Source organism: Lichenostomus cassidix, chromosome 3, assembly GCF_008360975.1.
Source record: "Lichenostomus cassidix isolate B80296 chromosome 3, HeHo_3.0, whole genome shotgun sequence".
Taxonomy (NCBI): Eukaryota; Metazoa; Chordata; class Aves; order Passeriformes; family Meliphagidae; genus Lichenostomus; species Lichenostomus cassidix.
This window is the reverse complement of record NC_139483.1, coordinates 89,564,696-89,591,756: the sequence shown is the minus strand read 5'-3', so window position 1 is coordinate 89,591,756 and position 27,061 is coordinate 89,564,696. Positions and strand designations below refer to the sequence as shown.

At 35.3% G+C, this 27,061-nt stretch overlaps 2 protein-coding genes across 5 annotated transcripts in view; one reads left to right on the top strand and one right to left on the bottom strand.

Moving 5' to 3' along the window:
* The window catches only part of MCPH1 (microcephalin 1), a 126,292-nt gene that overhangs the window by 55,035 nt on the left and 44,196 nt on the right, over nucleotides 1-27,061 (top strand). The window lies entirely within an intron of this gene.
* Nucleotides 1-27,061, bottom strand: part of ANGPT2 (angiopoietin 2) — a 42,136-nt gene that overhangs the window by 8,466 nt on the left and 6,609 nt on the right. The window contains exons 2-5 of one of the 2 annotated variants that reach the window (XM_085056680.1): nucleotides 10,874-11,029; nucleotides 8,734-8,855; nucleotides 6,870-7,102; nucleotides 4,498-4,625 (exon numbers count right to left, since the gene is read on the bottom strand). In XM_085056680.1, coding sequence (XP_084912806.1) covers nucleotides 4,498-4,625; nucleotides 6,870-7,102; nucleotides 8,734-8,855; nucleotides 10,874-11,029 — 639 coding nt within the window. The remainder of the gene's footprint in view (nucleotides 1-4,497; nucleotides 4,626-6,869; nucleotides 7,103-8,733; nucleotides 8,856-10,873; nucleotides 11,030-27,061) is intronic. The other variant, XM_085056681.1, reaches the window with a different exon arrangement.

The window sequence follows — 27,061 nt, the reverse complement described above, 5'->3', positions numbered from 1 at the left end:
ACCAACTTTTCAATATAGCTGGCTTTTAGGGTATATGTATTGTACATATGTTTACACACGCTTTATTTATATAAATCAGAGTATTTACAGTTCAAGCAGTGTCATATATACTGTTCAAAGGCATCAGACTTTTGACAGGAAAGAAAGTTCTTACAGCTGCAAATGCCAAATATATTAGTATTTCAATAGGCTGTAGCACATTGGAAATCCAAAGCAGATACTGCACTTTAAGCTTATTGACTCTGTTCAACATCAGAGAATCATGAGACATTCACTTGGGGATTTTTAGGGAAGATAAAATAAATAGAGTTGGATAAGTGATTACTTTTTAAAGTATGTCTTGAGAGTGGAATTTAATTTAAAGCAGCAACTTTAATTTATACCAATGTATGCAATTCCTTACACCTCAAGGCCTTGGTTTTGTTTGGTTTTACTAACATCTGTATTTAATGACTAGTAAAAATTTGATAATAGTATATAAATTAAATTAGTTAAAAATTCCCTTCAAAGGAAAGGCTGAAGATAAAGTATTGTACGAGAAGATCAATCTGTTTTAGGAGGCTAACTCATGATGTGTAATGTATATGTGAAAACTAATTTCAACAGAGGGCTATGAAGAAGGATACCAAGAATGGGCTAAAACAGATGCAGATACTTTTATTAAGCATCAGTACAATTAAAAAGCTGATTTAACAATGATCAAATATCACTGGTTGTAGATAAAGTTGTTGACTGAAGTTTCATCCCACTTAAAAGAACAGTGTAAGCAGCCAGAGGGAGAATAGAGCTCTTTCACCCTTCTCTGAGTTATGTAGTTTTTAACGATGTACAGTGGGAGGCTATGTATTAATTTATTTGAGCCATGGGTTCAGTCTGATATTGCTATTGTAGATGTTAATTGATGCTTTTTGAATGTGACATGTCGTTTCCTTTATGCCTATCATCTAAATTTCAAATTAGTTGGAATTAATACTTTGAAGAAATCAGTGCCTTTAAATAGCACTTTATTTTGTTATAAAGAATTTAAAATATAAGTAGTGAATGACTGAATGTCTTCTATAAAATATTCCTGTTACAGGCAGTGTCCATTTTTTAAGCGAATGGTAAGACAACTAGCTTTAATAGACAGTATAGATTCTTTGAGATAAATGCTGAGGTACTGCAAATTTGTTCCCAAAGGAAAAAAAACTCACTAGGAACTGACAAACATAATGAGAAATTGAAGAAGAGATGACCATAAAAATCTCATGTAAATTTTTCTTACTAGTAACAATTTTTAAAAGTTTATGTAAATTTGGGAGTATAATTTTTCTACACCAAAAAAATTGCATGTCAGTCAACTCTTAAGTCTTTCCCTTAGTACTCATTAGTAGAACAGAACTTTTCTGACCTTTCAACCTATTTGAGGTTTTATATTCAAAAGAAAGATATGTAACATTTCATAACACTAATAAAAATAGATTCCCAGATTAGGCAGGCAGCAGGAGTCTTCAAACAGATGCCAAAAAGAATAAAGGGATTACCCTCTCAAGTTACAACAAATTGGAACGGGGAGTATTTGATGTATCTTGTCAACTGCTTCAGTACTTACAGTTCTAACAGCTGTAGCACTGTAAGAGGATCTTTGAGGTATAAGTGTTCTCAGACCTACTTTGTGAATGGTAAGGCTCAGGCTGAGTTATCAGGCTGAAGACCCACTGCCATTTTTGTACCAAAGCAAGTGCAGTCACCACATTTTGCGGTGGCATTTTGCATCAATTTTGGCTGTTGTCTGAACACTTTTGAGTCATTACGTTCAGTGATTTTGTATTCTCTGTATAGAGATTTTGTATCTCTATCTCCTAGAGATGTGAGTAGATAAGAATTGTAGTCTAATTTGTTCATGAGGTTGCTGTAAACATAAAAGTATTGACTTTCCATAATTTTGCCTCGGCAATTTTTCCTTGTGTCAGCAGTCTTTTGCTGGTTTTCCTCAGTGTTTTTAAAATGACTTAGCTTCTACCCTGGTGCAGAACAGAAAAGTTTGAAAATAATAATGGAATTCAATAATTGTTTTCCTCTCAGCTGTCATACGCAATTCCTTAGTTTTGGATTATTATGGGAGACAATTTAGTGAAGTGGATCAGTTACAGATTACACAGAAGTTGTTTATAAGCCTTTTGGGAGGTCAGAAGGTGTTACAAGAGGAAAAGACGAAAACATAAACAGCAGTGCAGCACTTTTGGCAAATAAAAAAGGTCACTCTGTTTCCTGGTCTGAGTAGCCATCCACATCATAAACAGTTGAAAATGGTGTAACATGTTGATTTTCCCTAAACCTTCACTTCCTTTGACAACTCCAATGCAAATATGCATTCATATTTGTATAAAAAATCAGCATCAGGTTAAAACTTTTTAGTCTTTTATTTTCAATGTCATATGGTAAGTAAAGCCTTCCCTGTCTTTTTCTATCTGAAGTGGACAGAATAAGATTTAAAATTTTTAATGTTATTAAATGACTGATTTAATACTAAGTGAAATTGTTACATTTTAGCTACTTTTTTTAACCTAGTAAATTACCAAAATGGGTATTTATGTTAAGTATTTTAAGTCTCCATGTTCAAATGTAAAGCATTTAATATTTTATAGTCTAGGAAATTTGTACTTTTGAAAATGCAGTGTTAAAGTTTATGACAAATTTTTATTCTGTAATATGTCATGCACTTGTGACTGCTTTTAGAAAATATGCATGCTCTGTATGCTATATTTGACAGTAAAATTAAAACCAAAGATATTGAGACAAGTAATAGTGAGCGATCCAAGGAATGTAAACCTTCCTGAGATGTCTAACAAAGACTGCTGCATTCTATTACTTTAGAGATGCAGTAGCTTTCATCTCCTTCAGCTTTTAAAATTGTGATTGTAGATATCTATGCTATTTAAATGCCATTCAGCTTCATGTGTAATAAAACATTTTATTGCATCTTATGTAACTAATTTTCTTGTGAAATGGATGTATTCAGACTAGATTATCCTTTTTTTTCCCAAGAGAAGCAGACTGTGAATAATTTCTCTTGATTGTATCTACAAAAAATGGCAGGTGTTATTTGTTGTATTTTATAGATATTACCCAAACAATTTTCCTTTAGGAGAGCTTTGTAAGCGTAAAGATCACAGTCTGGCTTGAGCTAGATGACGTTCTGGCACTTCAAAGGCTAGGCACTGGTGAACTTCATTTCTAAACCTTTGTTTGGGAAAAAAATGCTTTCTCTATCAGAGCTTTACCAATTCCTTTTCCACATTGCAGTTCCTTTTTCACTGCTTTTTTACATTTTCTGTTAATTTTTCTGATGGAATAAAGTAGAACCTTAGGAAATCCATAAAATATTTCCTTTGTTTGTGGAAAGGAAATATCTACAGTAGAAATTAGAAAATAAAAACATCAGAAAATTAATTAGTGATTTTCTAAGTAATATATTAAGCATTTTTTTAATATTCATATTTCCCTTAGCCTCCTCAGCCTGCTGTGTCTGAAAATTTGGAAACAAGCTTTCATCATCTGAGCCCCACTCCTCCAACTGTTCACTCCACGCTTTTGGTTCTTTATCTTCACAATCCACCTGGAACTTTTCTCCCTTTCAGTTTCTGTGTATTGCTTCAATCAAATTATACTGTCTGAAGCTTTATCATTTTATTTTACTTCAGCAGATGGAGCATCTCTGTCAGGCATCCAGAATATCATTCACTGAGTGCCATTTTCAGCTCGAGGTCTCTTCTACAGACATATGGTGTACTGCTTTAACTTAAATTGACATTGAAGTTCATTTCTGTTAAACACATAGGGGAAAAATATCCACAGAGGAATTTAAACTGAGCTAGTGAAACCACTGCAAATTCACCTTTTGTATGAATTAGTAGTAGTATTTTCCAGAGCAGTATTTTCCAGAAAAGTCCTCTCTGTTTGACAGTGTCTAATTGTTAATTAATTATTACACAGATGTCCTTAAAACTCTGTGTTAAAAAGAACTGAAACCCATACATGAGTCCAGTACTGGTAGATTTGCTTTCATGAGTATAAATCCATGAGTAATCTTCCATGTCCCTGACTTTACCTCCTTTTGCCACCTGAAGGGCCTTGGGCATATGAAGGAACTAAGAATTTAGAGGAGACAGGATTCTGTTGATCATGCAGAGCAACTCTGTTGGAGTTACAGATTTTATAATGAAATTACAGTACCTTATTGATTTAATTACATTAATTATGTGGAAAAAATAATGGAATTCTGGCATGAGGAAGCAAACAAAAAAGTGTTATTCATTTCAACTGAGCCAAGATTTCACCTGAAGGACTTTTTTCTTCCTGTGAGATACTCAGATCTAGGAGTGATGAAATGCTTATAAAAATACTTGGTAAGTAGTAAACATCACTATTAACTAGCCTTTAAAATCGCATATTTGCCAGATCAAATAAGTTTCAACATGCATAAAGAGCCTAGGTAGTTCTTTATAGTCATCCTACCTTCTTCTCTTGTGCAGTGTTTGAAACTGTTAAAGTGTAGATTCCACTTGTTGTCAGTCCAGATTTGAAAGCTTCAGCACAGTCTTTGAAGCTGATTTGCTCCTCTTTAGCTATGAAGTTGTTCTTAGCTGTTAAAAGTACAATAGAAATTGAAGGCATTAAAAGGAGATGAATGAAAGTTACTATCAATTTATGATGTAATCAGTTTCAATCAGTTCCAAAAAATATGTCCGGCTCTGAAAGAAAGGACAGATTAAGGCACTTATTATGTGTATTGTTACTTTGTATCATTTAGACATTATTCTGATAGGAGTGTGGTTGGTTGATAGACTGAAAAGTGCCAACACATGAATATGTTGAAAGAATACTGAGGATATCGCATCTGATTCAGTTGAACAGTTTCTGCTTCTACTCATTGCCCTTGCTGGACTCCCACATGCATTGCAACCTATGCATGCATTAACTACTATTACATACATATCTAAATAGCAAATGATTACATTAATAATGACTTTTGGCCAGTAATCTAATATTGTGGAATCCAATATAAGAGTTATGAAACCTTTTATAATGCAGCAGACTGGTGGAACTATCCTTACAAAGTTTTAAGCTGTTGTTTTGCCCCTGTGCTGAGCAGGAACAACTTTGTATATACCAAGCTGAAGCTTGGTAGCTCAGCGTAGCCCACTAAAGAGATATGCCTTATGGAATTCATTTGTGTAAAAAATACATTCTCATATGTCTAAGCCTTCTTATTCAACAGAACAATCGAAGGCTCATCTTTTTGTTCAGTTCTTTATTAACTATGGAGGTTGGAATTTCCTGGCATTTTGCCTGCTGACTGATATTTCATATTTGACCCTTTTGGGGTTGGTTCTGTGTATTTTCCCTTTTAATTTAATCTAACAATCACAGTCAGTTAGTACAAAGGTTTAGGTGCCATATAAATACATGCTTTTATTACAGTTGCTTATGTTCTTTTTAGCTTGCTTATTCATTATTTACCTGTTTAAGTGCTCTGCCTTAAATACAAAAATAACACATTCAGTGTTTTAATTGCTTTTCCACACTCTATTGTTTGCATACTGTCTTAGAAGCTTTCCCTGCTAATTTTGTCTTTTTGGCAAACACTCATTATTTTTTCCACTCTGGGTTTAATGGTGCTGTAGCCAACATGACTTTGACTTGTTTACTTATTTGTGCACTAGCATAGCAGATAACATCAGCAGGAACATGTACAGCCTTGGTATTTAAGGGAATAGCGTCAGTTATTAAGACAAAAAAAATTGGAATTTACTTTGTTTAGAAAATATAAAATATAGGACAATACTAAAAGTGAGGACTTCCAAACACCCTTTACCTTTTCTGTGATCCACCTTACAGTAATGTAGCACAGACCACCTATACTCTCTTTTAAGCTGTAATGACAACTTTAAAAAAATTTTCCCGGTATTTGACTTTAAATCGGTTTTTTAGGAGTTCTGGATGCTTGTGTATTTTCAGCCTTGAGAACTTTACAGGCAAATGTGCCAGATTCTACAGCCTTTTAGGGAAGCTTCTTCGTTTGTCCAAGTTCTCTATCAGACATGAAATTCAAGGCAGGGAATGTTTGAATCCTGTGTAGCCACAACTTTCAGTTTATGATTTGTGTGGGTTTTTTATGGAGCATGTGAATCTACATAAATCTGGAAGCTATGCTTGGTGGCTATGATTTGTTGCAGGGTTGTCAGGCATTTAGGGGTGAGATTATCGCCTATAAAATTTGCTAGGCTGAGGGATTTTAAGGATGAATAAGGAAACCTTAGCAGAGAACTTTTGGGAGTACCTGCTGCCCTGGCCTGGTGCTTTCTGGTTTTGGGGGCTAAAAACTATGCCCGTGCTGATTACTTTGCCTTTCGCATCCACTATAATTTATTCCTTCTTTAATCAACTCCATGTGCATAAAGCAATGAGAGATGGCAGAAACAATCCATGTGAGCCAGGAAGAAAAGTTGCAGGCCTACAAAATGCAGCCTCACCTAGATACATGGTCAAGGGAGTGTATATTGCCACACATATGAAACATGTGAGATGAATGATACTTGGCATCTCTGTATTTTGTTGAACCACTGAAGAATTAGTTCAACAAAATAGAGAAGATAAAGCAGTGAAGATAAACACAATGTTGAAAAGAAACCACATAAATGTAGTTGTTTCTCCCACCCCCCTAAAAAGTAGGTTAATTAACTCAGATGCACAATTTAAGGCAAAAAAATACAGACTTTTTGAGAAGCAGAACTGTATCAGAACTAGTCATAAGACTTTATAGGTACTAATGTACACAAATTAGGAAATAGCACTGAAATGATATAAGCATTTGTGCTTTAACTTACAGTTTGGTGTCGATATCATAGTAAGCAAACTATGAACTGTCTCCATCAGATCATGTTGCTGTTTTTGCAGAACTGAGTTGTTTACTGTAGCTGTAACTAACTGTTTTTCTAGTTCTTCTATAATAGAATTCTGTTTGGCTACTAGGACTTGAAGCTGATCTTTTTCATCTTTTATTGACTTCAGCTGAAGCATATGCTTGTCTTCCATCTCAAGAACTCTTTTTTCTAAAAAGCTGAATAGAAGATTTCAATTAGGTTCTCCAAAACAATTTTGAGCTGATGTCAAGAGAATCAAGCCTGTCTTTCTTCATAAACACTTAACTTTATTCTCTGATGCTATGCATGCAGAAGACAGCTAAATGAAAGTTTAGTTTGATACATATGCTTTAATTTATTATATAAGTGCACTAATACACAACATTATCTACTACAGTTTGTATTGCAGACTTTAAAAGTGTAATAATTGGGTGTTTGATTATTCAACACTATTAAAGGAAAGATAAAGTAGCTAAGTTTTCATGGGTTTACCCTATTAAAAGATGAAACTTATTTAAAGATGTATCTGTGAATTTTCAAATATCCTATAATTATAAAAATATATATACTTAACATAAATGGTATGGCATTAAGACAGGGAAATGTGCAAAAAGTTACTTGGAGATGTGTTACCTGTTACCCTTCTCCAGTTTTGGAGCTGGTATGATTAGGGGACTGGCTGGGGACATTATTTCACTACTAATTATTCTGATATAGACTCTGAGAAAGCTGATGGTAAAAGATGCATAGCCAGAAGAGAGAAGTTCACCTAAAATCCGTTACAGTTATTGAGAAAAAATCCTGAACCTTGTATATAATTATGTTTCAAGCAGAGTAGCTCAATACAGATTGTATTTTGTTAGGTGAGAAACAATGCTTTTGTGTTTTATGTGGATGTTACAAGAGTAGCCTGAAGTCTGCTGAGTTCAACACCAAAAAAACATGACCTTTTAAAAATCAGTATTTCCTTTGCTTTCCATTTGATAAGGATGCTTGTTTTTCTGAAGCTGGTAGATTAAACCTTTAGGGAACATATATAAATGTAGTAGAGTAGTGAACAAAAATGTCAAAACATATCTCCTGGGTTTTTTAAGCTAATTCTTTCAAAGAAAGAGCACTTTGCACATATGGTTCTCATTGAAAAACATGGCTTTGAAAAGGAAAACTTAATATTATTGCTGCTTTTAGATTTCTCTGTAAACTATTTATTGCCAAAAGTAAAATGGGTCTCTGGTGATATGGAAACAAAACTAGCTGAAAAAAGGTATGAGCCTTTGGACCACAGCTGAGTACAGGAAAGTATAGGAGTAATAGTTGGATATTGGTCTGAATTTTAAAACATTGACTCTTAAGGAACATTAAATATGATTAGTGGAGTTTTTTCTCACTACATTAGATAAAAATTGTTGCAATGACCTGGTTAGTCATTAGGATAGCTGTGTACTACATGGAAATGAAATTTTGGAGATGTGGTTACACTCAATTAGTTTGAATTACATTACATCAACTTCATCTGGGTAAGTCTAAAGAAGAATATAAATTGGGTACAACTGAAGCACTATTTCAGTTTTAGCCTTAAGTTCTTCATATAAAGCATAACTTTAGATAGTGAAGAATAATATATAAAGAGAATACAAGAATAAACCTGCATGAATCTCCTAGGCTTTAAGTAATAAATGACCTTTGTAATGAGGTGGGTAGTTTTATAATGGGTTTGGAGAGCCTGTGCACAAGCCCTTATTTTCCTACTTCAAGTACATCTGTTTCTATAACTATTAGCAGGACACTTCATGGAATAACATTTTATTGGGCTGAAATGCAGACTTACCTGTTTTTTTCTTGTAATTTAGTTATCTCATTCATCTGATCTGAAATCTGTCTTTCTAGTTTGTTTGTTGAAAGAGAGTGTTCCAAAAGCTGAAGTTCAAGTCTGGTTGTCTGGTTTAATACCTAAAAAAAATTTACAAAAAAATACTTCTTTTAAAAGATACTTCTTTCAACTAAATTTTAATTTTGTTATGTGGCAAAATCATTCAAATCTCTATGTATGCCTATGATAAAAAAATATTTTTCAACACTTAATTTAGGCACAAATGTTCATAGAATCAGAATGAAGAAAAGTACACAGAGTTGCACTAATTTTGTTATTACACTACCATATATCATTGGGAATGTTTCAGTATTATGCTACATTTCTGATGAGAGTTACTGTGTACTTCAGCTTTGTTGTTATACCTTCCCCTCTGTTATGATAATTCGTATTTCATTATTGGAACTATTATGGTTGTGGCTCAAAGAATGAGTTGAGTTGTTTTCCCCATCTGGTGTTGAACATAAGTCTCTGGCTGAAATCTTGGCGCAGTCCTGAAATCACTTGGTAGTTCTCTCCTAGCTATTTTCCTCAATCCCAGATTATATTTTGAAGTGTTTATCATGTGAACATTTCAGTCAATTCATTCTTTGCATTTTAATATTACCTTTTCTCAACTTTTTTTGCATCTTTAAATGAAGAAATGCAGATACTAGGAAACATGGAAGACATATTACAGTTTGTATTGGATTGCATTACTTTGAGGCATGTTTTCTAGAAATATTTTCTCATTGTTTTAGAATAGCTTTTTTTACTTCAACAGAATTTAGCTTTCCTTGACAGGAAGAATTGATTACTCATGTCCTTCATGTTAAACAGTCATTCAGGACATGATTTCACACTTAAGTGTAATTGAAAACTATTACCAAAAGTAAGTGTCCTTGAGAGAGCAATTGTTTGGTTAATTTCCGTATGCTGCTAATTAAGCCCTTAACCCAGTCACCAGTAATTTCAAGCAAAGAAGGAAAGTTACAGTGATGATTTTCTTCCTCTAAGCAGAAAATAATTGACTAATTTCCATAAAGACATTACTTTGAATGAATAAATACATTCTCTCAACATGTGCAAAATATTAGGCTCCTGAATAATGCAATCAGAAAGCTGAATTCAGTATGCCTGTGAGCTAGGAATTATCAGTTTATCAAAGTGTTCACAAAGGCTTGGTTTAGGTTAAAAAATGTAATTTAATTTGTTGGATAAATTCCACAGGTAGTAAAAGGTCTAACAAGAATTTTAGGTTTTGCATACTTTTTATATTATACAAAATATTATGTGCTACATGATATATCCATTATGTGTTTTGGCAATTATAGATCTGCATCTTCCTACCTGCAAAACTACAAATAAATACCACTCAACCTTGATTGGACTTGTCCTTCTACTCATATCTGCATTCTGTGTAACAGAATGTCCTATTGTACTTAATGTGTTTCAATTAAAACCCATTTATTTTTCTTGAAGTTAACAAATGTACAGTAGACAAGTTTACTTCTGTATGAATATACTTTTATGGCAGCCTCCTAATTTCCTTTTTCTTGATTCATCTAGGATTTGTTTATATATCCCTTTGTTAACCATAGTACAGTGCATTGTGCTGAAAATGAGCTGTTATCCCACTTAGAGTATCTGTGAAAACATTAATTAAAAAGACATATTTCTCTTGTTAACTTTAAAAAATAAAAAAATATTCCATTTTAAAAAGCAATTAAGCTGGTAGATGGAACAAAAACAATTTGAAGGGACTCTTAGCTAAGATCTGGTAATAAGAGAATTGTATAAAAGCACACTAGGACCCAACTGATTCTTGGATATAGTATAGTAGTTTTAAATACATTCTCTTTAAAGATTAATTTAACTATTGTCTTTCTAGACTTACTTAAAATACTTCTGCAATGGAAATCACTCAAGTGACAGCACTGGGCTTGAGATGGAGCTATGTATTACCAAATACTAATGTTTCCTTAAGCTGGGTAGAGCTGTTGGTGATAATGATTGACTTCTAATTGTTGAAATGAAGCATGTAACTCTAAACAGTATTAATGTATGGTTGTAGTATTTGGGAAGCAGAAGTATTTTTAATTTGAAATTCATTACTTACTTGTGCTTCAACATCTGTTAATTTGCGGGTCTGTTCAGCTGTTTGATTTAGCAAGTTTGTGCCTATTTCAATCATTACTGCAGTCTGGTTCTGCACTGCAGTTTGCTGGATCTCTACCATTTCTTTCTTCATACTGTCTTGGATGTAATTCTCAAGCTACATGGGAGAGGAAAGAGAGAAGATAGTTGCATTCTTTAAATGTTGGAGGGGTGGGTGTACAGTAAGCCTGCTGGCAGCCTTGCTAAACAAATTTGGTCCTTGTCATTGCCTGTTATGTATTTATGTTAAGCTTCCCAATATTAGACTCTGTGAGAAGAAGACTACATGTGACAAGGAATGTGTGGCCCCTCATTTTCTAAAGGCAGGAACAGAGATTTGCAGGAGGTAGGTAGTAGGTACAGTGGAGAGAGTGCCTGTGGGCACTTGGAAGCTTTTCTGCCCTAGTGCTCCCACCATTGTAACCATCAGAGGAGCTTCACCAGCTTTGGCAGCGATGGGAATTTTTTAGAAGAAAACAGTTTAGGAGTTTAGTCATCTTCCTGTATTTACACAATTATTTTAAAAGCATTTTTCATCACATGACTGGAAGTCAGAGAAGAGGTCAGATGTCATTTAACACTGTTATGTGCACATTTTTATCAGAGAGAATTTCAAATAAAGACACAAAACAGTAGAAAAACTTCTAAATATTTTAAATGCTTAATATTAAAGAATGCAAAAGTTGTTTCAAATACTTGCCTCTGAAGTAATTTCTATTTAAACTAATAAGGCTTTTTTAGTAGTCATTTTATAGCAGAGTACCCTGCTTTCAAGGAAAACAAAGAGCAAATAGGTAGCAAGGAGAAGTTTAAAGTAATCTTTTGTGTAAATCTTTCTTTCTACCTGGCTGGATTATCAAAAAGCAGTCTGATTTTTCTTCATGCTTCTTTACTTCTTAGTAACTGCAAATATTTCATATTTCTTTGATACGTCATTGCTTATATTTGAATTCATAAAAGTCCAGGCCACAAGATTTTATTTTTTACAATTGGCAGAGGGAATTTCTAGCATCAAACTTCTACTTCACTCCAACACTGTTCTAGCAAGAGAACCATAATAAATTTTGAGCTTCATGCTGTACCTAGGAAGAGGATACTATCTAATAACAAATAGATAGTGTCATTAGCACAATTGATAATACATCACCAGTTCCTGATCTAAGTAAAATGGTAAAACAGGTTGATATCTTGATTTTTAAAAAATACTATTTTGATAGTGCTATCTTGATATGAATGATGGCTTGTAGTAAGGAGAAACTTTGAACATTATTTTGCAGCTATTTTCCCTATTAGTGAGGGAAAAGCATCTTATAATTTAATATTCTATAAACCACTGTTCAGATATAACCATTCCACTTCCAACCAGCTAAAGATCAATAGGCAGATCTATCTTTGAATGTTTCCCATTTAAATATTACTTGAGCAAGGACTGGATTAAGTTTTCTTACATCACAGTTGTTTTTTAAAGGTGGCAAATGAAGAAAAAAGGGTATGAAAACCTCTAAAAATTATAGTCTATCCTTACATTTTAAGTGACCATCATTTCTTGATGCCTAGTGTGACCGAACTGTCAAAGCAGCATTTGTTTTTCCACTCCAGTCTCCCCATGCAGCAGGTGAACTGCAATGCACAACTGGGAGATTTCTGACCTGGCATAAGCTTTGGCCCACATCTGCTGTTTTGCTCCACAAGTGTACTTACTTCTGAAGTGTACCACAAAGACTTAAACCCAGCCTTTAGGCAGCCTTTACATGCTCTTTGCATAATGATCTTTTTGAATGCTGGAAGTAAGCATACAATCAACTGGGTTTTGGCATAATAATTTAAAATTTAATTTAATAATTTAATCTTCTAGTGCCATCACACTATAGTAATTAGAGTTGTTCACTATTCACAGGGTCGATTCTTAAGTGTTACCTTTTGCCCCAGGCTATTTCTCATTTTCAAAAGATTCCCCACCCAGAGACAAATCTAATTTGACCAAACATGTTGGAATTCTTTGAAATCTTTGGTGACATCTTTTAGGTCAGTTGCTTCCTTTATGCTGGATAAAGATCGGTGCCTCTTAATTGAGTAGTAATAGTTAAGCATCTTTGGTCCTTGATCATTGGACTATGAGATGTCAGAGTATATCGATAACTTAATTTAAAAAGCAATGCAAGTTGGTATTTGGTACACCATAGTCCAAGGACATTTGCAAAACTCTTTTTTTTATAAAAAAGTAAGCAATTTTTCAGGAAAGTGAAATGAGAACAACTAATATGTGTCCCTCTGAAAAGACTAGAACTCTGGGAATTAAAAGATTTATGAGTCCAAATTAACTTTAGCAACTGAAACTGGAAGACTGGACATCATAACAGATAACTTGAAAAAACACTTGCTCCAGTGCAGCTCTGGTAAAAGAATATGAAGTGAGATCTCCAGAATGCATTTTATTTGCCTCAATATCACAGTTAAGTACTGAAATACCTTTATCAAAATCAAGGATATGGCCTCACCCAACAGACTCAATGCACATCTGCCATTGGAAAGGACGTTGGAGGGAAAAAAATTACATATGGAGGAAAAAAAAGGAGTGAGACATCTAAGGTATCAAAGAGCTACCTTATAAGGAAGCATTGAAAATATTGCATCATCTTTTATTAAGAAAAAAAAAAGCCCAAAATAAAAAGAAAGCAATAAATTAACCAACAGAGAAAGATTGTTCATGGGCTTTGATTTTTTTCATGAAATAATTGTGGATATTTAACCTCATTCTTCAAGACTGGTTCTTTGTTCACCAAAGAGAGAGCAGAATGAGAATCTGAGCAAAGTCATCTCTGCATATAGAATTACAGAACTGCATGGCTTCTTTGAAATTGTTATCACTGAATTATTCCAAAACACACTACTAGAAAATGAGTTAATTCTGGGCTTAAAGGTAAGGTAAACATTTTATGGTAGGCTTAGGCAATTGCCCAGTTCAAACACACAGATTAAGGTTGCTCTGAATACTGCATGCAAAACCAGTGATTACAGTTTAAGGCATCTGGTGGTTCTGGTTGCCAGATTTTTATACCCCTTGTCACTGTGCTTGCAACCTTGGAAAGCAGTTTTGTTTAGACACACAGATCTGCATTTTCATAATTTCTCTTATTTGAGTATCTGTAAGTGTAAGCATATCTCCAAGTATCTGATCTCTTTCAAATAATCTCTCATTTATGTGGGGAATTCCAAATCACTGAAGTATTCTCTTGACCCCAGTTTTAAGTTTGTCGTCACATCTGTTTTTCAACTTAAAATATTAGATATGTAATTTAGGGAATATGGTATCTGTGCTTACTTAAAGATATGAAATATAAACACCAAAAGGGATTTATATTAACTTCGAAAGCCAGTTTCATTATCTAACTCATTTATTCTAATTTAGAGCAACATGAAGCATCAAAATTATATTGACCTATTAAGTGGTTTTGAAGTTTCTTGTGATTTTTTTCCCTAAAAATCCTACAAAACATGATTACATAAACCCCTTCTGTTTTTTTCCTTCATGTTCACTAATCTCCCACTTTTGTACATTTTCTGCATGTACACACCATAAAATCTCTTTTCCTGACCTCAACCAAGATACGCACTGATCCCTCTCTGCTTATTTCCCCTCTCTCTTCATCATACAATGCAAAACTGTAGAAAGTAGCGCTTTTTACAACTACAGCTTCCTAAATTTTTTTTTAGTGGCAGGTGCTTACTTTCATCTTTCCCCAAAGATGAATAAAAGAATGACTTCCATCCAAAACACTCCAGCATCTCCCACTGACCTTAGTGACAGCAGAACATGTTCCCACTGCATACCCCCAAAAAGCAAGGCCCATGGGTTTCCCTGAGAGGGTGGTGGAAGAACTTTTTTAACACAGGCTCCAGTTCCCACAGCCAGGGCTGAGCTACATTGACAACACTGAGGATTAGCAGTCATTTTGCAAGACTGCAGTTCTTTGTGGTGTATTTCTTTGTAGAGTACTATTCATCAGCTCCTGCCAAGGAGCCTCCTTCCTTTGTAAGCAGTAGCACACTCAGAGTTTCTGAAGGGGGAAGAATAGATTGGGTCATTTAAAAGAGGGAAGGACACAGGAATGAATGCCTCAGTCCCCATCCATCAGTTGGGAAGCTTGGCAGTTTGATTTGAGCAGCATGTCTGTCTTCTTCAATATTTTGCTCAAATTTGGAAGGTGCAACAGGGAATATTTGCCAGATTTTTCCTCTGCCACATGGCTAGTTATGATTTATTTTCTTTTTAATTAAAATAATATTTGCATATAAAAACTGTGTTAGCCATGATTACATTATTGTTATTTTGAACAAAGTAATTCTTTAAACATAATAACTGACTCTTAGTGAAGCATCACATTTCAGAAATTTTACGTTGGAGGGAGTTAGTCAATATTATCTTAAAGATAATGTAAGGGAGAGGGAATATTTGAAAGAAGAAAGGAATAGTTAGATGATAGCATTTTAGTGATTCTTCTTGGGATTTTTTCATTATACATCCTATCTTTTGTGTAAGAATTTGGCTGGCATGTATTCTTGAACAAAGTAAATATAAAAATTAAAGCACAGATGGGAAAAAACATATCTCAAAGAATGCTTAAATTGCAAAAACAGCTGGGAAAATTGAAATACTTTCGCAGTTAAGATTTGTTTCAGAGTTAGAGTGATGCAGTTTTAGAGAGAAAAAAATTCTCTAAGGTCATTACATTGGGGCTATATCATGCTTTATTACTTCAAATCATATAAAATCATAAAATTTGATGAAAATGCTTCAGTTAAGTTGCCAAAAAAGCAAGGACAGGTCAATAATATTGGAGCACATTCCATCATATTACTTTTATAGCCAAGACCTTTCTTAAACAAGCTTTAAATTGTCAAGAAAGAAAAGACAACATGTAGAGTATGCACTAAAAGAAGTATGTTTTCTAACCATTGGCAGAGACAGTATTAATCCATTATGAAGGGTTATCAATACTCAGTCAAATAGAAAGCCTTCCTGATTTTATCGTTTGTGTCCATATTACAGAATTTTACAAGAAATCAGCAACTTATTTGTGCAATTTATAGACACTTTGACTTACTATTTTTTACATTTTAAGTTATGAATGACGTCTTGCATTTGTTCTTTGCTGCCAAGTGTTTCATCTATACTAATTAAACAGTCATGTTCCTGGCAGTATTTATGCTACATGAATATGTAATCCTTCCTTTGCCAAATGCTACCCCATATAAATGGAACAAATAGTACTGGATGCTTGTTCTATTTTGTAGAATTCGTCAGTTATTGGAGCAGGCTTTCCAAATAAAGTTTGGTGACTTTCTGAATGTTTATAGTTGGATTCTGTCAACTCTAACATTTATTTTCAGCAAGAGGTAATGTTAATCATGAGTCTATACAGTGCTGTGTCCTATGTGAACAGGTTGTGTTACAATGCATATCGCATGTTTTAGTCATCTACTGTAAATACAGAGAAAACTGTAGTGCTAATGACACGTATTTACAGATTTTCCTCTAATTTTGTTTGGGATTTACAGAAGTGGAGTAGATCTAATAGAAATCCTAGCAACAGAAAATACATTTACAGCTAGGCACTTTTTAAATACGCATTGAAGCTACAGCGTTTGGTGTATTGTAGAAGCCTGGGCAGTAAAGAGTTAATGTGTTGTTTTGCCTCAAACGCTGATGGCTATTCAAGTGGGCAAATAAGAACAGGTTGTGGCTGGAAAGAGGGGCTGTCAGAAAATAGGGCAGCAGCTTTCTGGACAGCAGATGTGCAGAAGTGGCATCAAGAATCAGGCATGAAGTGCTGAGGGTCAAACCAGTAAAGGGGGATCACAGCCATGAAAAGACCCTCAAAGACCCTCAACCCATTTCCAGAAAAGTCCAGAAGAATGGACTGCACATGCTCACTTACTTACATGAAGAGCGAGAAACCTCATTCCAGGGGAAGAAAACTTATCTATAAAACAGTACCCCTACAAAGCCAGGGTGGCACCACCAGGACTTTGGACACCCTGTTGGCTGGATCAATGCTGGACCCAGAACTGGAGATACACTTTCCTCTCCTATCTCATTCCTCTTTATAGTGGCAAACATAGATCAATTTCCATGCCAAGTGTGTAGTCTGTAAATAAAACATCATGAACTTTTTTTCTTTTGGACCCTTTTGGCTTTTGCCCATCTTTTTTGACCAAAGGCATCAAGGAATTTTGGGTGCTTCCTTCCACAAAGGAGAGAGCTGTGACACATATATTAAGCTGTCAAAAGCTTTGAGTTACTATTTTCACATCCCTAATAAAAATGTCTTGTGCTTTGTTCAAAACTCACCTTTGCAAATTTAAACCACTGGAATTTAATCAGCCCTTCCAATACCTGTGCACATCATCCTGGTATTTTATTCACCAAGATGTTCATTATATACACAGAAGTGAGCAAGATGGAAAATGTACTTAAGCATCCATAATCAGTTGTGCTTAGGTTCAGTAACAGGGCAAAAGAAGAAAACTGCTGATGAGTCTTATCAATTATTTTGGGAATACTTTTGCAGAGTACAGATGAGACCTTCCTACTTCTCATACTCCAGATGTCTTGAGGTATCTTTAACCTAGTAGTGCTTGGTCTTAGTCGCCCTAGTTGCCCTGCCCTGTTTTCAGAGTGGCAGTGTTCTTTGGATTGTGGCCACGTCTGATGTCTTCATGAGTCATCTGAAGTAGAATTTAGCCCATAATTTGGAACATTTTTTTTCAAACACTGTGCCAATGTGCAGTTTTCTGATTGTAAAAGGTTATCCTTTTATGCCACAAAATCCTTACATTTCTTATTCATAGATACATTTTTTATATAAAGACAAAAATACAGTTTTTTCAAAGACTATTTTAACAGACTTAATTTTCAATTAAAATACTAAATATTTAATTTGTTTATTTGTAGTATAATTTAAGTCTGTACATTAGTAAGGGTTTCTTGGGATGAACCACCTTGGATCCTACTGGACATGGGTAACATGTAATGTGAAATGTAATGTAGTCTTTAAAACAGAAGAAAACACTGTCTCAATTTCATCACAGCAGTTCACATAGGTAATAAATAGTATTTTACCTACATATATATGCTACACATGCTCTGTAATGTGCATGTATGTAACCATATTGCCAGGCTCTTCATGTAATGAATTGGTGTTATGAAGGCAAAATACTTTAAAAATTTCAATTTTGCAGACAGTTTTGTTCTCTTTAAAATAGCTTTTCATGCTTATTTTCAGTCTGTCATTGTTGCTACTGCCTCAAGTCAGAATGGAAATAGAAGAATCACTACCATTTCCAAGACTCATTTATCTTGACAGACCTAAGGGCATTGCATCAATCCCCATCAATCAGACCATAGGCTATTTTAAATCAGCTTTTAATAAAATAATTTATTTTTCCATATTTTCTGAAAGTAAGTTATCAATTTTAGGAGCTTGTAACTTTTGGGAAAAATTAGTACACTGCAGAAATTGCTCCTTTTTTGCTTTTTTTTTTGCTTTTTTTTTTTTTTTTCACCCTAGGGCAGGAAGTCCTGATGGTCTATGAGTTGTTTCTCAAGGGAGGGAAAAAAAATCTTTTGGGAATGTATATGGGAATGCTTGAGATGTCTCTATGCTATTGGATTCTTAGCTGCCCCATCAAACATGTCTGCCTGTCCAGACCTCCAGCTAAGATTTTTCTCTTATCTCATTTTCCTGTAAGCAAACACAAGGTGAAAGTGACATCATAAATGAATACCATCTGGAAGTGAGCTGTGATTTACTTGAAAATATCCATGCTACAATTGTGTATTAAAATACTAAAGGTTTAAAGGCTAACTGTTAAAATAGTACATATAGACTTTAAAGTAAATTATATGCAGGAGATGGTTCTGGTAGGGACACTTGTGCACTAAATGAAAGCTTACCAACTTATTTTCCTGTCTGATTACATTGCATTTAGAGGAAGCTGTTTTGCTTTTATAAGTTACATTTGCTAGCAGATGAAGAAAAATCCCCGCCTCCTTTACTGGTAAAATTCTGCTAAAAACTAAATTTTCATTAATATAACGTGAAACAAAATGTATTAAATGTCTTCATTGTCTATTGCAAATATTTATGAAGGATGATTTTCAATATGCATCCTTTAATGGAAGTATTTTGTACCTAATTCTAAAAGTTATTACAGTGTGACTGTACTTTCTATTGCATGTTTTGAACTAACTACGAATGTTACAATCTAAGTGCTGTTGTAGAAAGAGCAAAGGAGCACAGAGGAAAAGAGAAAAGACTTTGACAGCTGAAACACTCCCAAAGGCTGTCGTAGAGTTGAGCTCCCACCATTCCAGACACTGAGCTTGTTTTTCACATGTGATACTACACTACTGCTTTCCTACCTACACATGTGTTTTGTCATTTGGAGGATAACGTGGGTTCTTTATATTATTTATGATGCACATACTTTCTATGGTGCAGTTTTGGGGAGCCATATATTAAATTGAAAATGAAAAGTATTCTTTTCAAAGAAATGCTGTTAATGGAAACTAAATAGTCAACTTGACAAACCATTTAATGTGGTTTAGTGTGAATTTCTATAAAGGTAACTAAATAATTATAAAAAATCAAAATTTAACAAGAGTATCTTCAAAATTAAAATCAATTATTTCGTGATTAACCCTACTCATTAAGAGCTAAGGCTGTTCATTAAGGCAGTAATTTAAGATTCTGTTTCACCATTTTTCAGGATCACAGCTAAGTGGTATTTCTCTTAAAAATCAGGGAAGGAATTCATAAAGTTCCCATTAGTCTAAAAATAAAGAATAAATAAATAAATAGTGTGAGTCATGAATGGCATTTTGCCGAAGTTCAGTAGCACTGAAGCCAGGAAGACAAGAAGCCAATGATGCTTCTGCCATTCACTGAAATGCGTATAAATATTTTTCATTATATTCAACAAGCCACCAATACTCAAAACTAGGACTCCTTGATTATAAACACTATAGGAAATATTGCTAATCAATATTTAGTTTTTAAATACTAGGTTATGGCATTGGGCTATAATTTCACAAATTGAATATTCAAACTTTTTGGAGACAAGTCTGTGTGTTTTCAATCAGAATTTGGACTTGCACACTACCATCAGGGAATCAGGACTTTACCAGACCAGTGTAAGAATGAGGTTCTGCCCTACAAAGATGACATCTGAATAAACAGTTGTTATCCCAGATCTCAATAATCCTTTCTCATTTGTGTATTTTTTCCATTCCACTGAGTACCAGGCAGCTGAAATAAACTCACTATCAGATATGCTAGTTGGGGCTACTTAGGACATTTTTCATGAAAAACATTGTCTATGTAGCCTCATAAACTTTACAAAATATTTAGCAAATGTATCTGTCACGGTTAAAGCCATTTATCTTTTTTTATCTCAACTTACAATATTAAGTGTTTTTTTAATGAACTCCTCTTTCAATGGGACAGCCTATTTTAGAGAATAGCTCATCATGTGCTGAAGCAAATCAGAGTTCAAGTTTTTGAAGAAATATGAAGCAAATTCCACTTTTCAAAACATGTTATTGGGGAAGTGAAAAAGAGCTAGGCATTTACAGTTCATTCTCAGCATTGCTTTCTAGGGAAGCAGTCAACTTGCATTCCATTTCCAGCCAGAAGGAAGAATGATTTGGAGTTCAAGGATCAAACTAGTTAGGAAGCTATGGAACACAATTAGTCCCTTTTGTAAGCTATAAAACTGGGTGTCTCCGGTTTCAAAGCTGTGTTCACAGAGCATCTTTCAACATGACAAAAATTAGACTTTTGTTTTTTTAAATTCACAGATTAAGGAAACTGAAAGTATTTTAGTAGTTCTTAAACTTTGCAACATACTGGCATCTAATTATAGTTTATTGAGCTTTTATAAGATCATTTTCTTGTAGAAGAAGCCTCAATGATGATGCTGCCAAGTAACTACCAGCCATTTCAGCTGAAGGCCTGACAAACTTTGGATGCTCAAGACTTTGGGGAAGCACATGTCAGCTGCTGATTTCAGTTTTGAAGGACTGAATTTCTTCACCAAGAGCCCATTCACTGATTTTGGAGGGAGGAAAAGAAAGTAATTTCTGCTCATGTACTGTAGCTCTTTTTTAAAGATGTGCTGCATCTTTCTCACTACTGTTTCCACTGATGTTAGATGGACTGGGGGGGTGGGGTGTCTGGAGAGCTGCTACATCTACATCACCTGCCTCAAAATTCCTCACTTGCTGGACCAAACTCACCAGAGAACTTCCCGAGGGTTTCCAAAACACTGGGCAAGGGAAGCAGGACCCAAAAACCAATTCAGGCTTAACTGTGACTATAGAAAGCACTAAAGGCTGCCTTAAATAAGACAAGCTTAGGTGGTCACCTCTGCTTAGTTAAAAAAATGAGCATCCTTATATGCTCTTGTCAAATGCCACTTCTTTATTTCTCTGTGCTGTTCCATTAGCCCAGTTAAGCGTCTTTATTGCAAAAGCTTCTGAGGAATTCCATGCTTGAAAGATAAAACAGGAAGCTACTGTGTTAAGAGTGGGCAAACACAAACATTTGGAAGCAAGATCAGAACCTACAGGCAACATATTGCAGAAACAAAATGTAGTGTGTGATGCAGAAAAAATAATTATGTAGTCCTGATAAAAAATACTCTTTTTTTGCCTCAGTAGCTGGAATTATCCATCTAAAAGCAGGCAACTTAGTTTTTTGGAACAGAAACAAGATGACAAGTCTTTCCATCCACTGCTTCCAAAATTTCTTCTTTGTCTCTGGTACCCCCTGAGCACTCAGGCAGTAATGGAAAGTCACCTCTTGAGCTGAGCTCCAGTCAGTGATCCTGAAAGCCTGACACCAAGCAGCTGCCAGATGGTGCCCTTCTATGAAGACCAGAAACCGGATCCTCACAAAACAAATAATGCTATTGGTTCTAACCATAAGAGAAGAGGAGAAAGTCTCAGAAAAAATGGCTGAGAACCAAAGCTATACATTATAGGATGGGTATTTTATGAGAGGACACTCTTCCCTGTCTGTCAAGACCTGACAGGAAGGGCCACTGAAGAGGCAGACTTTTAAATATGCTTTCCAGAGACTCTCTTGGTTGCAAAACTCTGCTGTCAAGATGAGTAAACACATTAGCAATGGAGAAAGTACAATGACATTGATACTATATGCACCTAGCCAGAAAAGGAAGCTAGGCCCATGCAAACATAAATTTCCATAAGGCCAAGTGCAAGATCCTGAACCTGGGTCAGGGCAATCCCAAGCATAAGCACAGGCTGGGTGGCGAAGGGATTGAGAGCAGCCCTGACAAGAAGGACTTGGGGGTGCTGGTGGCTGAGAGGCTGAACATGCCCTGGCAATGTGTGCTCACAGCCCTGGACTGTATCCTGGGCTGCATCAAAAGCAAAAATCCCAGATCTCTCAGCCTGTCTGCATAGGAGAGGTGCTTCAGCTATAGGATCATCTTTGTGGCCTTCCTCTGGACCCATTCAAATCCCTTCTAATGCTTGGGGACCTAGGGCTGGACACAGCACTAGTCCAGGTGGGATCTCACCAGAGCAGAGGGGCAGAATCCCTTCCCTTGCCCTGCTGGCCACACAGCTTTTTCACATGAGCACATAGTGACTGGACAAAAGGGAATGGCCTTAAACCGAAGGAGGGTAGGTTTAGGTTAGATACTAGGAAGAAATTCTTTTACTGTGAGGATGGTGAGGTTCTGGCACAGGTTGCCCAGAGAAGTTGTGGATGCCCCATCCCTGGAAGTGTTCAACCCCAGGCTGCATGGAGCTCTGAGTAACCTGTGGGTGGTGTCCCTGCCTACAGCAGGGAAGTTGAAACTAGATAACCTTATAGGTCCCTTTCAATACAAACCATTCTATGATTCTGTGAATACTCAGGAAAGTATGCACAGAAGGTTAAAAACAAATTTAGCTGTAAGGACAAAAGAATCCAGAACTGAGAATTCAGAATGAGAAGCAATATAGAGGAAAGGCACAGTCAGGAAGCTGCATAGCTTTAACTGAAGGGAAGAAAAAGGGAAATTAAAATTCTGTCTGAGCAGAATTTTAGAAGTGGATGTGTCAGAGACAGGAATTCTTAGTGACAATAAGCTGCAAAAGGGGACTGGAAGGATGGAAGGGTGATCTTAAAGCCAGCTGAGGGAATGAATTCTTCAGTTTGCTTGAAGTTTAAAAAGCATTGTGAAGTTGGAAGAAAATTCACAGAGGAAAATGGTGAGTGCAGAGGATTTGACTGGATGAGACTCCTGGGAGATGTTACTCCCACATGGACTAGAGAGGGACAAGAAAATGAAAATGTCTATTTCCTTCTGATGAAAATGATTACTCTTTTTTCTGCTCCAGTGGCATCCACCTTAGAGGTAGTCCACATGAAGTAAGCCTTAAAGCACATGTCTGATTTACTGGTCTACTCATCAACTTCAAAAACTTTTTCAATTTTTTTTTTTATTAATACTTACTTCTTAGTGAAACTAAGTAGTTAGTAAGTTTCACTAAGTTAGAAACTTAGTGAACTAGTTTCACTTAGTTAGAAACTAAGTAGTTAGTTAGTTTCACTAAGAAACTAAGTAGTTAGTTTCACTAAGAAGTCAGTGGGAATTTTTCTACTTGTTTGCCGCAGAGCTAGGTTTTTGTGTGCTGTCCTCAGAGCCTTTTTAAAATAATAAAGTTTATCCTGACAAAGAAGCTGAACTCATGGCATGGCTAAGTTTTTTCTAGATTCAAGTCAAATAAACTTATGTGTCAGGGGAAAAAAAATTAGGGTGTTTTTAACTATATTTAAACTTTCTTCTCTAGCTGGTAAACAGTAGTTGTCAGAATCCTTGCTTGTATGTGCTAAGATTTCAACAGGGTCGGATTGTTTATATTTGTTGCAGTTTATACTCTTTCTAAGGGCTAGGTTATTATTCTAGCGGCTTACTTTCTAGTTATTTGAACTTTGTTTCATCATGTCAGAGTAGTTTTTAGAAAACATTCCCAGTAAGGCTCCAGTAGCACTTACAATAGGGTTTTTTAATTTACTATTACTTTAGAGGCAAATGTTATATCTGACAGAAAATCTGGCATCAGAATGACAGTTTAACATAAGTGAAAACACAGGGATAGTTAATATGGTCAAAGTTCAGACCTCAAGCAAGGAAGCTTAGGGTTTTTTTAAGGCAATTCCTTAGAAGCAGAAAAACACAAGATTTTTGTCTTTTTTACTTATTCACTTAAGCTGTCTTTTGCCTACTTTATCCATTTTTCTTAAGTTGTACTAAGAAACTGGAAACTAATGTTTCCTTTGAATAGTTGAATTACCCTGTTAATAAAAACTCTTTCTGAAAGGAAAAGCAAAAATATGGAAATTTTTTCATTAAGTCTTCACCAGGGAATTTTCTTGAGTAAGAAAACTATCTGAATGGACAGATAGTTTGTTAATACAAATTAAAGTATGGCAAGTGTGTTTTCCATTACTGTGTGTATTTCAGTCTTGATCTGCAGGTTTTTGGTGTTTGAATGTTAACACTTTGCACAGCTTTGATTGTCAGTTGACAGCTGATACCTTGGAAAAATGAGGCTATTGCTTCTTGACTGAATGGCACGTTCTCCTTAAGGTGCTGGTTTGTATTTCACTCTGAAACTGGGTTTGAACTAGTATCTTGCATGTAGTTACACCTTGTAAATGGAAAATGAAGAAAATTCTTGCATGGAACATAATGTATTTCATAGCAAAAGACTTAAAGCAAGTATATGAAGTGTCTTGGTATGATGTTACAAGTTCTGTCAAGGTAGACAAAACTAAAATGATTTTCAGGTGCCATGGATCAAAATTAAACCTCTCAGCTTACTCAGGTACCTCAGTGTAAGTGTGTACATCAGGTCACATGATGAGCAGCAGCCCTGCGGCACACGGATGTCACATCACATGTGACATAGCTGCTGTGGGGGCCATGGCTATTGCCCAGGAAATGTCCTTTCCACTGAGCTGGGTGTCTCCCCATTCCCACACCCTGACAGAATGGAACAAAGAGGCTTTTTCCTTCCAGGATCACGCACATCAGGTGCAGGCCTGAACCAAAAAGCAAGCATAGCGATGAAGCTGATACCGTGAGTGCAGGAGGTGAATGACTCTTAGTGCCTGCAGCGTGAGAATGAACAGGTCTGCAGAGCTCTTGTTCGGACAGGGCTTAAGACACTGCTCAGTCATTTTTATACTCATGATTTTCAGAAGATCCTACTGTTTTTAAATGGATGCAATTATTTTCTCCAAAGATTATGAGAACTTTCAGATTTTCTCCCTGTCAAAAAGTTCTTTTAAGGGGAGTGATAAAGATCAAATGTTTGCTTATTGTGGTTTTCTGTGGTTTTGACAAACAGTTCATTCAAAAAACATACTAAAACATTGCTTCTGAAGTACACAAATTAGGGCAGTTGTGTGAGTGATTATGTTGTATCACACTGGAATGCTCTCATATGATAGTTTTGATTTTATGCTGAACTACTCTGGTCCTCATCAATGCTTTAGTACAGCTTTTGAAATGCACGTAGCTAGTTTCAGTCTCTCGATAATTATATTATTAAGAGGTACTACACAGTCTAAAAATTGAACTCCTATTGAAAGAATTTCAGTTGCTAATATTGAGAGAGCTATAATGAATCAAGCAAGGCTTGTTTTACCCCCGTTTGGAAACTTAATAAGTTGTTGTAGCTAGCTACTCAATAAAATAGTGTGTTAAGCTCTCAGTTGTGTTACCACAACACACTGATTTTAATAACTGAGCAAAATTAATGACAGAAATTTGATATGTTGTTCCACAGAGGGTAAATTAACTCTATAGTTGGGGTTTTTATTTTAACATTCTACCATGATGCTCGAGACCTGAATACAAGTACAAAAGTAGAAAGATAATTTTTTCCCTACAGTACTAAAGGGAGTTTGAGGAAAGCTAGGACGCTGACATGCTGCTTCAGTTTAACAAGAAATCTCCAGAGACAGCTGAATTGGAAAAAAGGTCACTGCCATCTAAGAATTCTGAAGTATTTGCTCATCTAGAGAGGAAACTTTCCTTACAGCTTCTCTGAATAATGTAGCTGTGAAGAATACTAGATTTCCATCCATACTTTATTAATAGAGAGAGAAGTTAACAGAGAGAGGTTTGCATATTCCAGCAGCCTCTTTTTAGCAGTAAGACCTTTTTATGACCTTAGTAGGCTCCTGGAAGATTGTTGGCTAAACTGATAAAGCTTCATATGGGCAGTATAAAGACAGCAGGAAAGTTCCTGTAGCTTCCCGCTCTCTCTCTTCAGACTAAGCCACAATGTACTGGAAATTGGAAAGAGAACAGGTAGATATCATTTAATCATACAAATTGCAGGATACATTTGCTGAGCTTTGTAAGCAACATCTTAATTTTAGGGTTAACCTATTCCACAAAAGATAAAAACTAACAGGATTTTCAGTAATTACTTGGAACACAGTAAGAATGTTTTTTTAAAAAAGCTTTTAAGGAGTAGTAATGTCTTTTCCTAGGCAGCTTAAAAACTAACACATTGAGTGCTTGCAGAAATATCTAGGTGTGGGATTTTTTTACGCAAAACATAGATCTGGATTTTGTAATTTGAAGAATTCTTTAACATCTCCTCTGAGCTTCGTTTACTTGGAATAGATGTCAGGTTCACTAAAAAGTTATTTCTTCTACTCCCACTTGAGAATAAATAAAATTCTTTTTTCCTCTACCCCATTTCCTAGAAATATGTCTGGTCAAGGAAATGGAATGATCACAGTATTTCCAGTTGTAAAGCACTTTTTAACTTACTGTCTGTGTTAGGTTATTTGGTTTAAAGCTGTGTAATGTGCCATATCTTTAAAGCACTTCCAGGTATTAAATGTGCTATACTTTTTTTTCTCCCCAAATGCTTTGCCTTTTTAAATTATCTGAGGTTCCTATTATTTTCCCACCTCTAGTTTATATTTGGCTAGTCTGAGAAATTCAGATAATAAAATGGCAGATAAAATTGTCAATGCTTACTTCTGAAACTTCTTATTCAGTGCCATAGAAATTCTCCTTTTCTTGAAGGATCTACTGATACTTACAG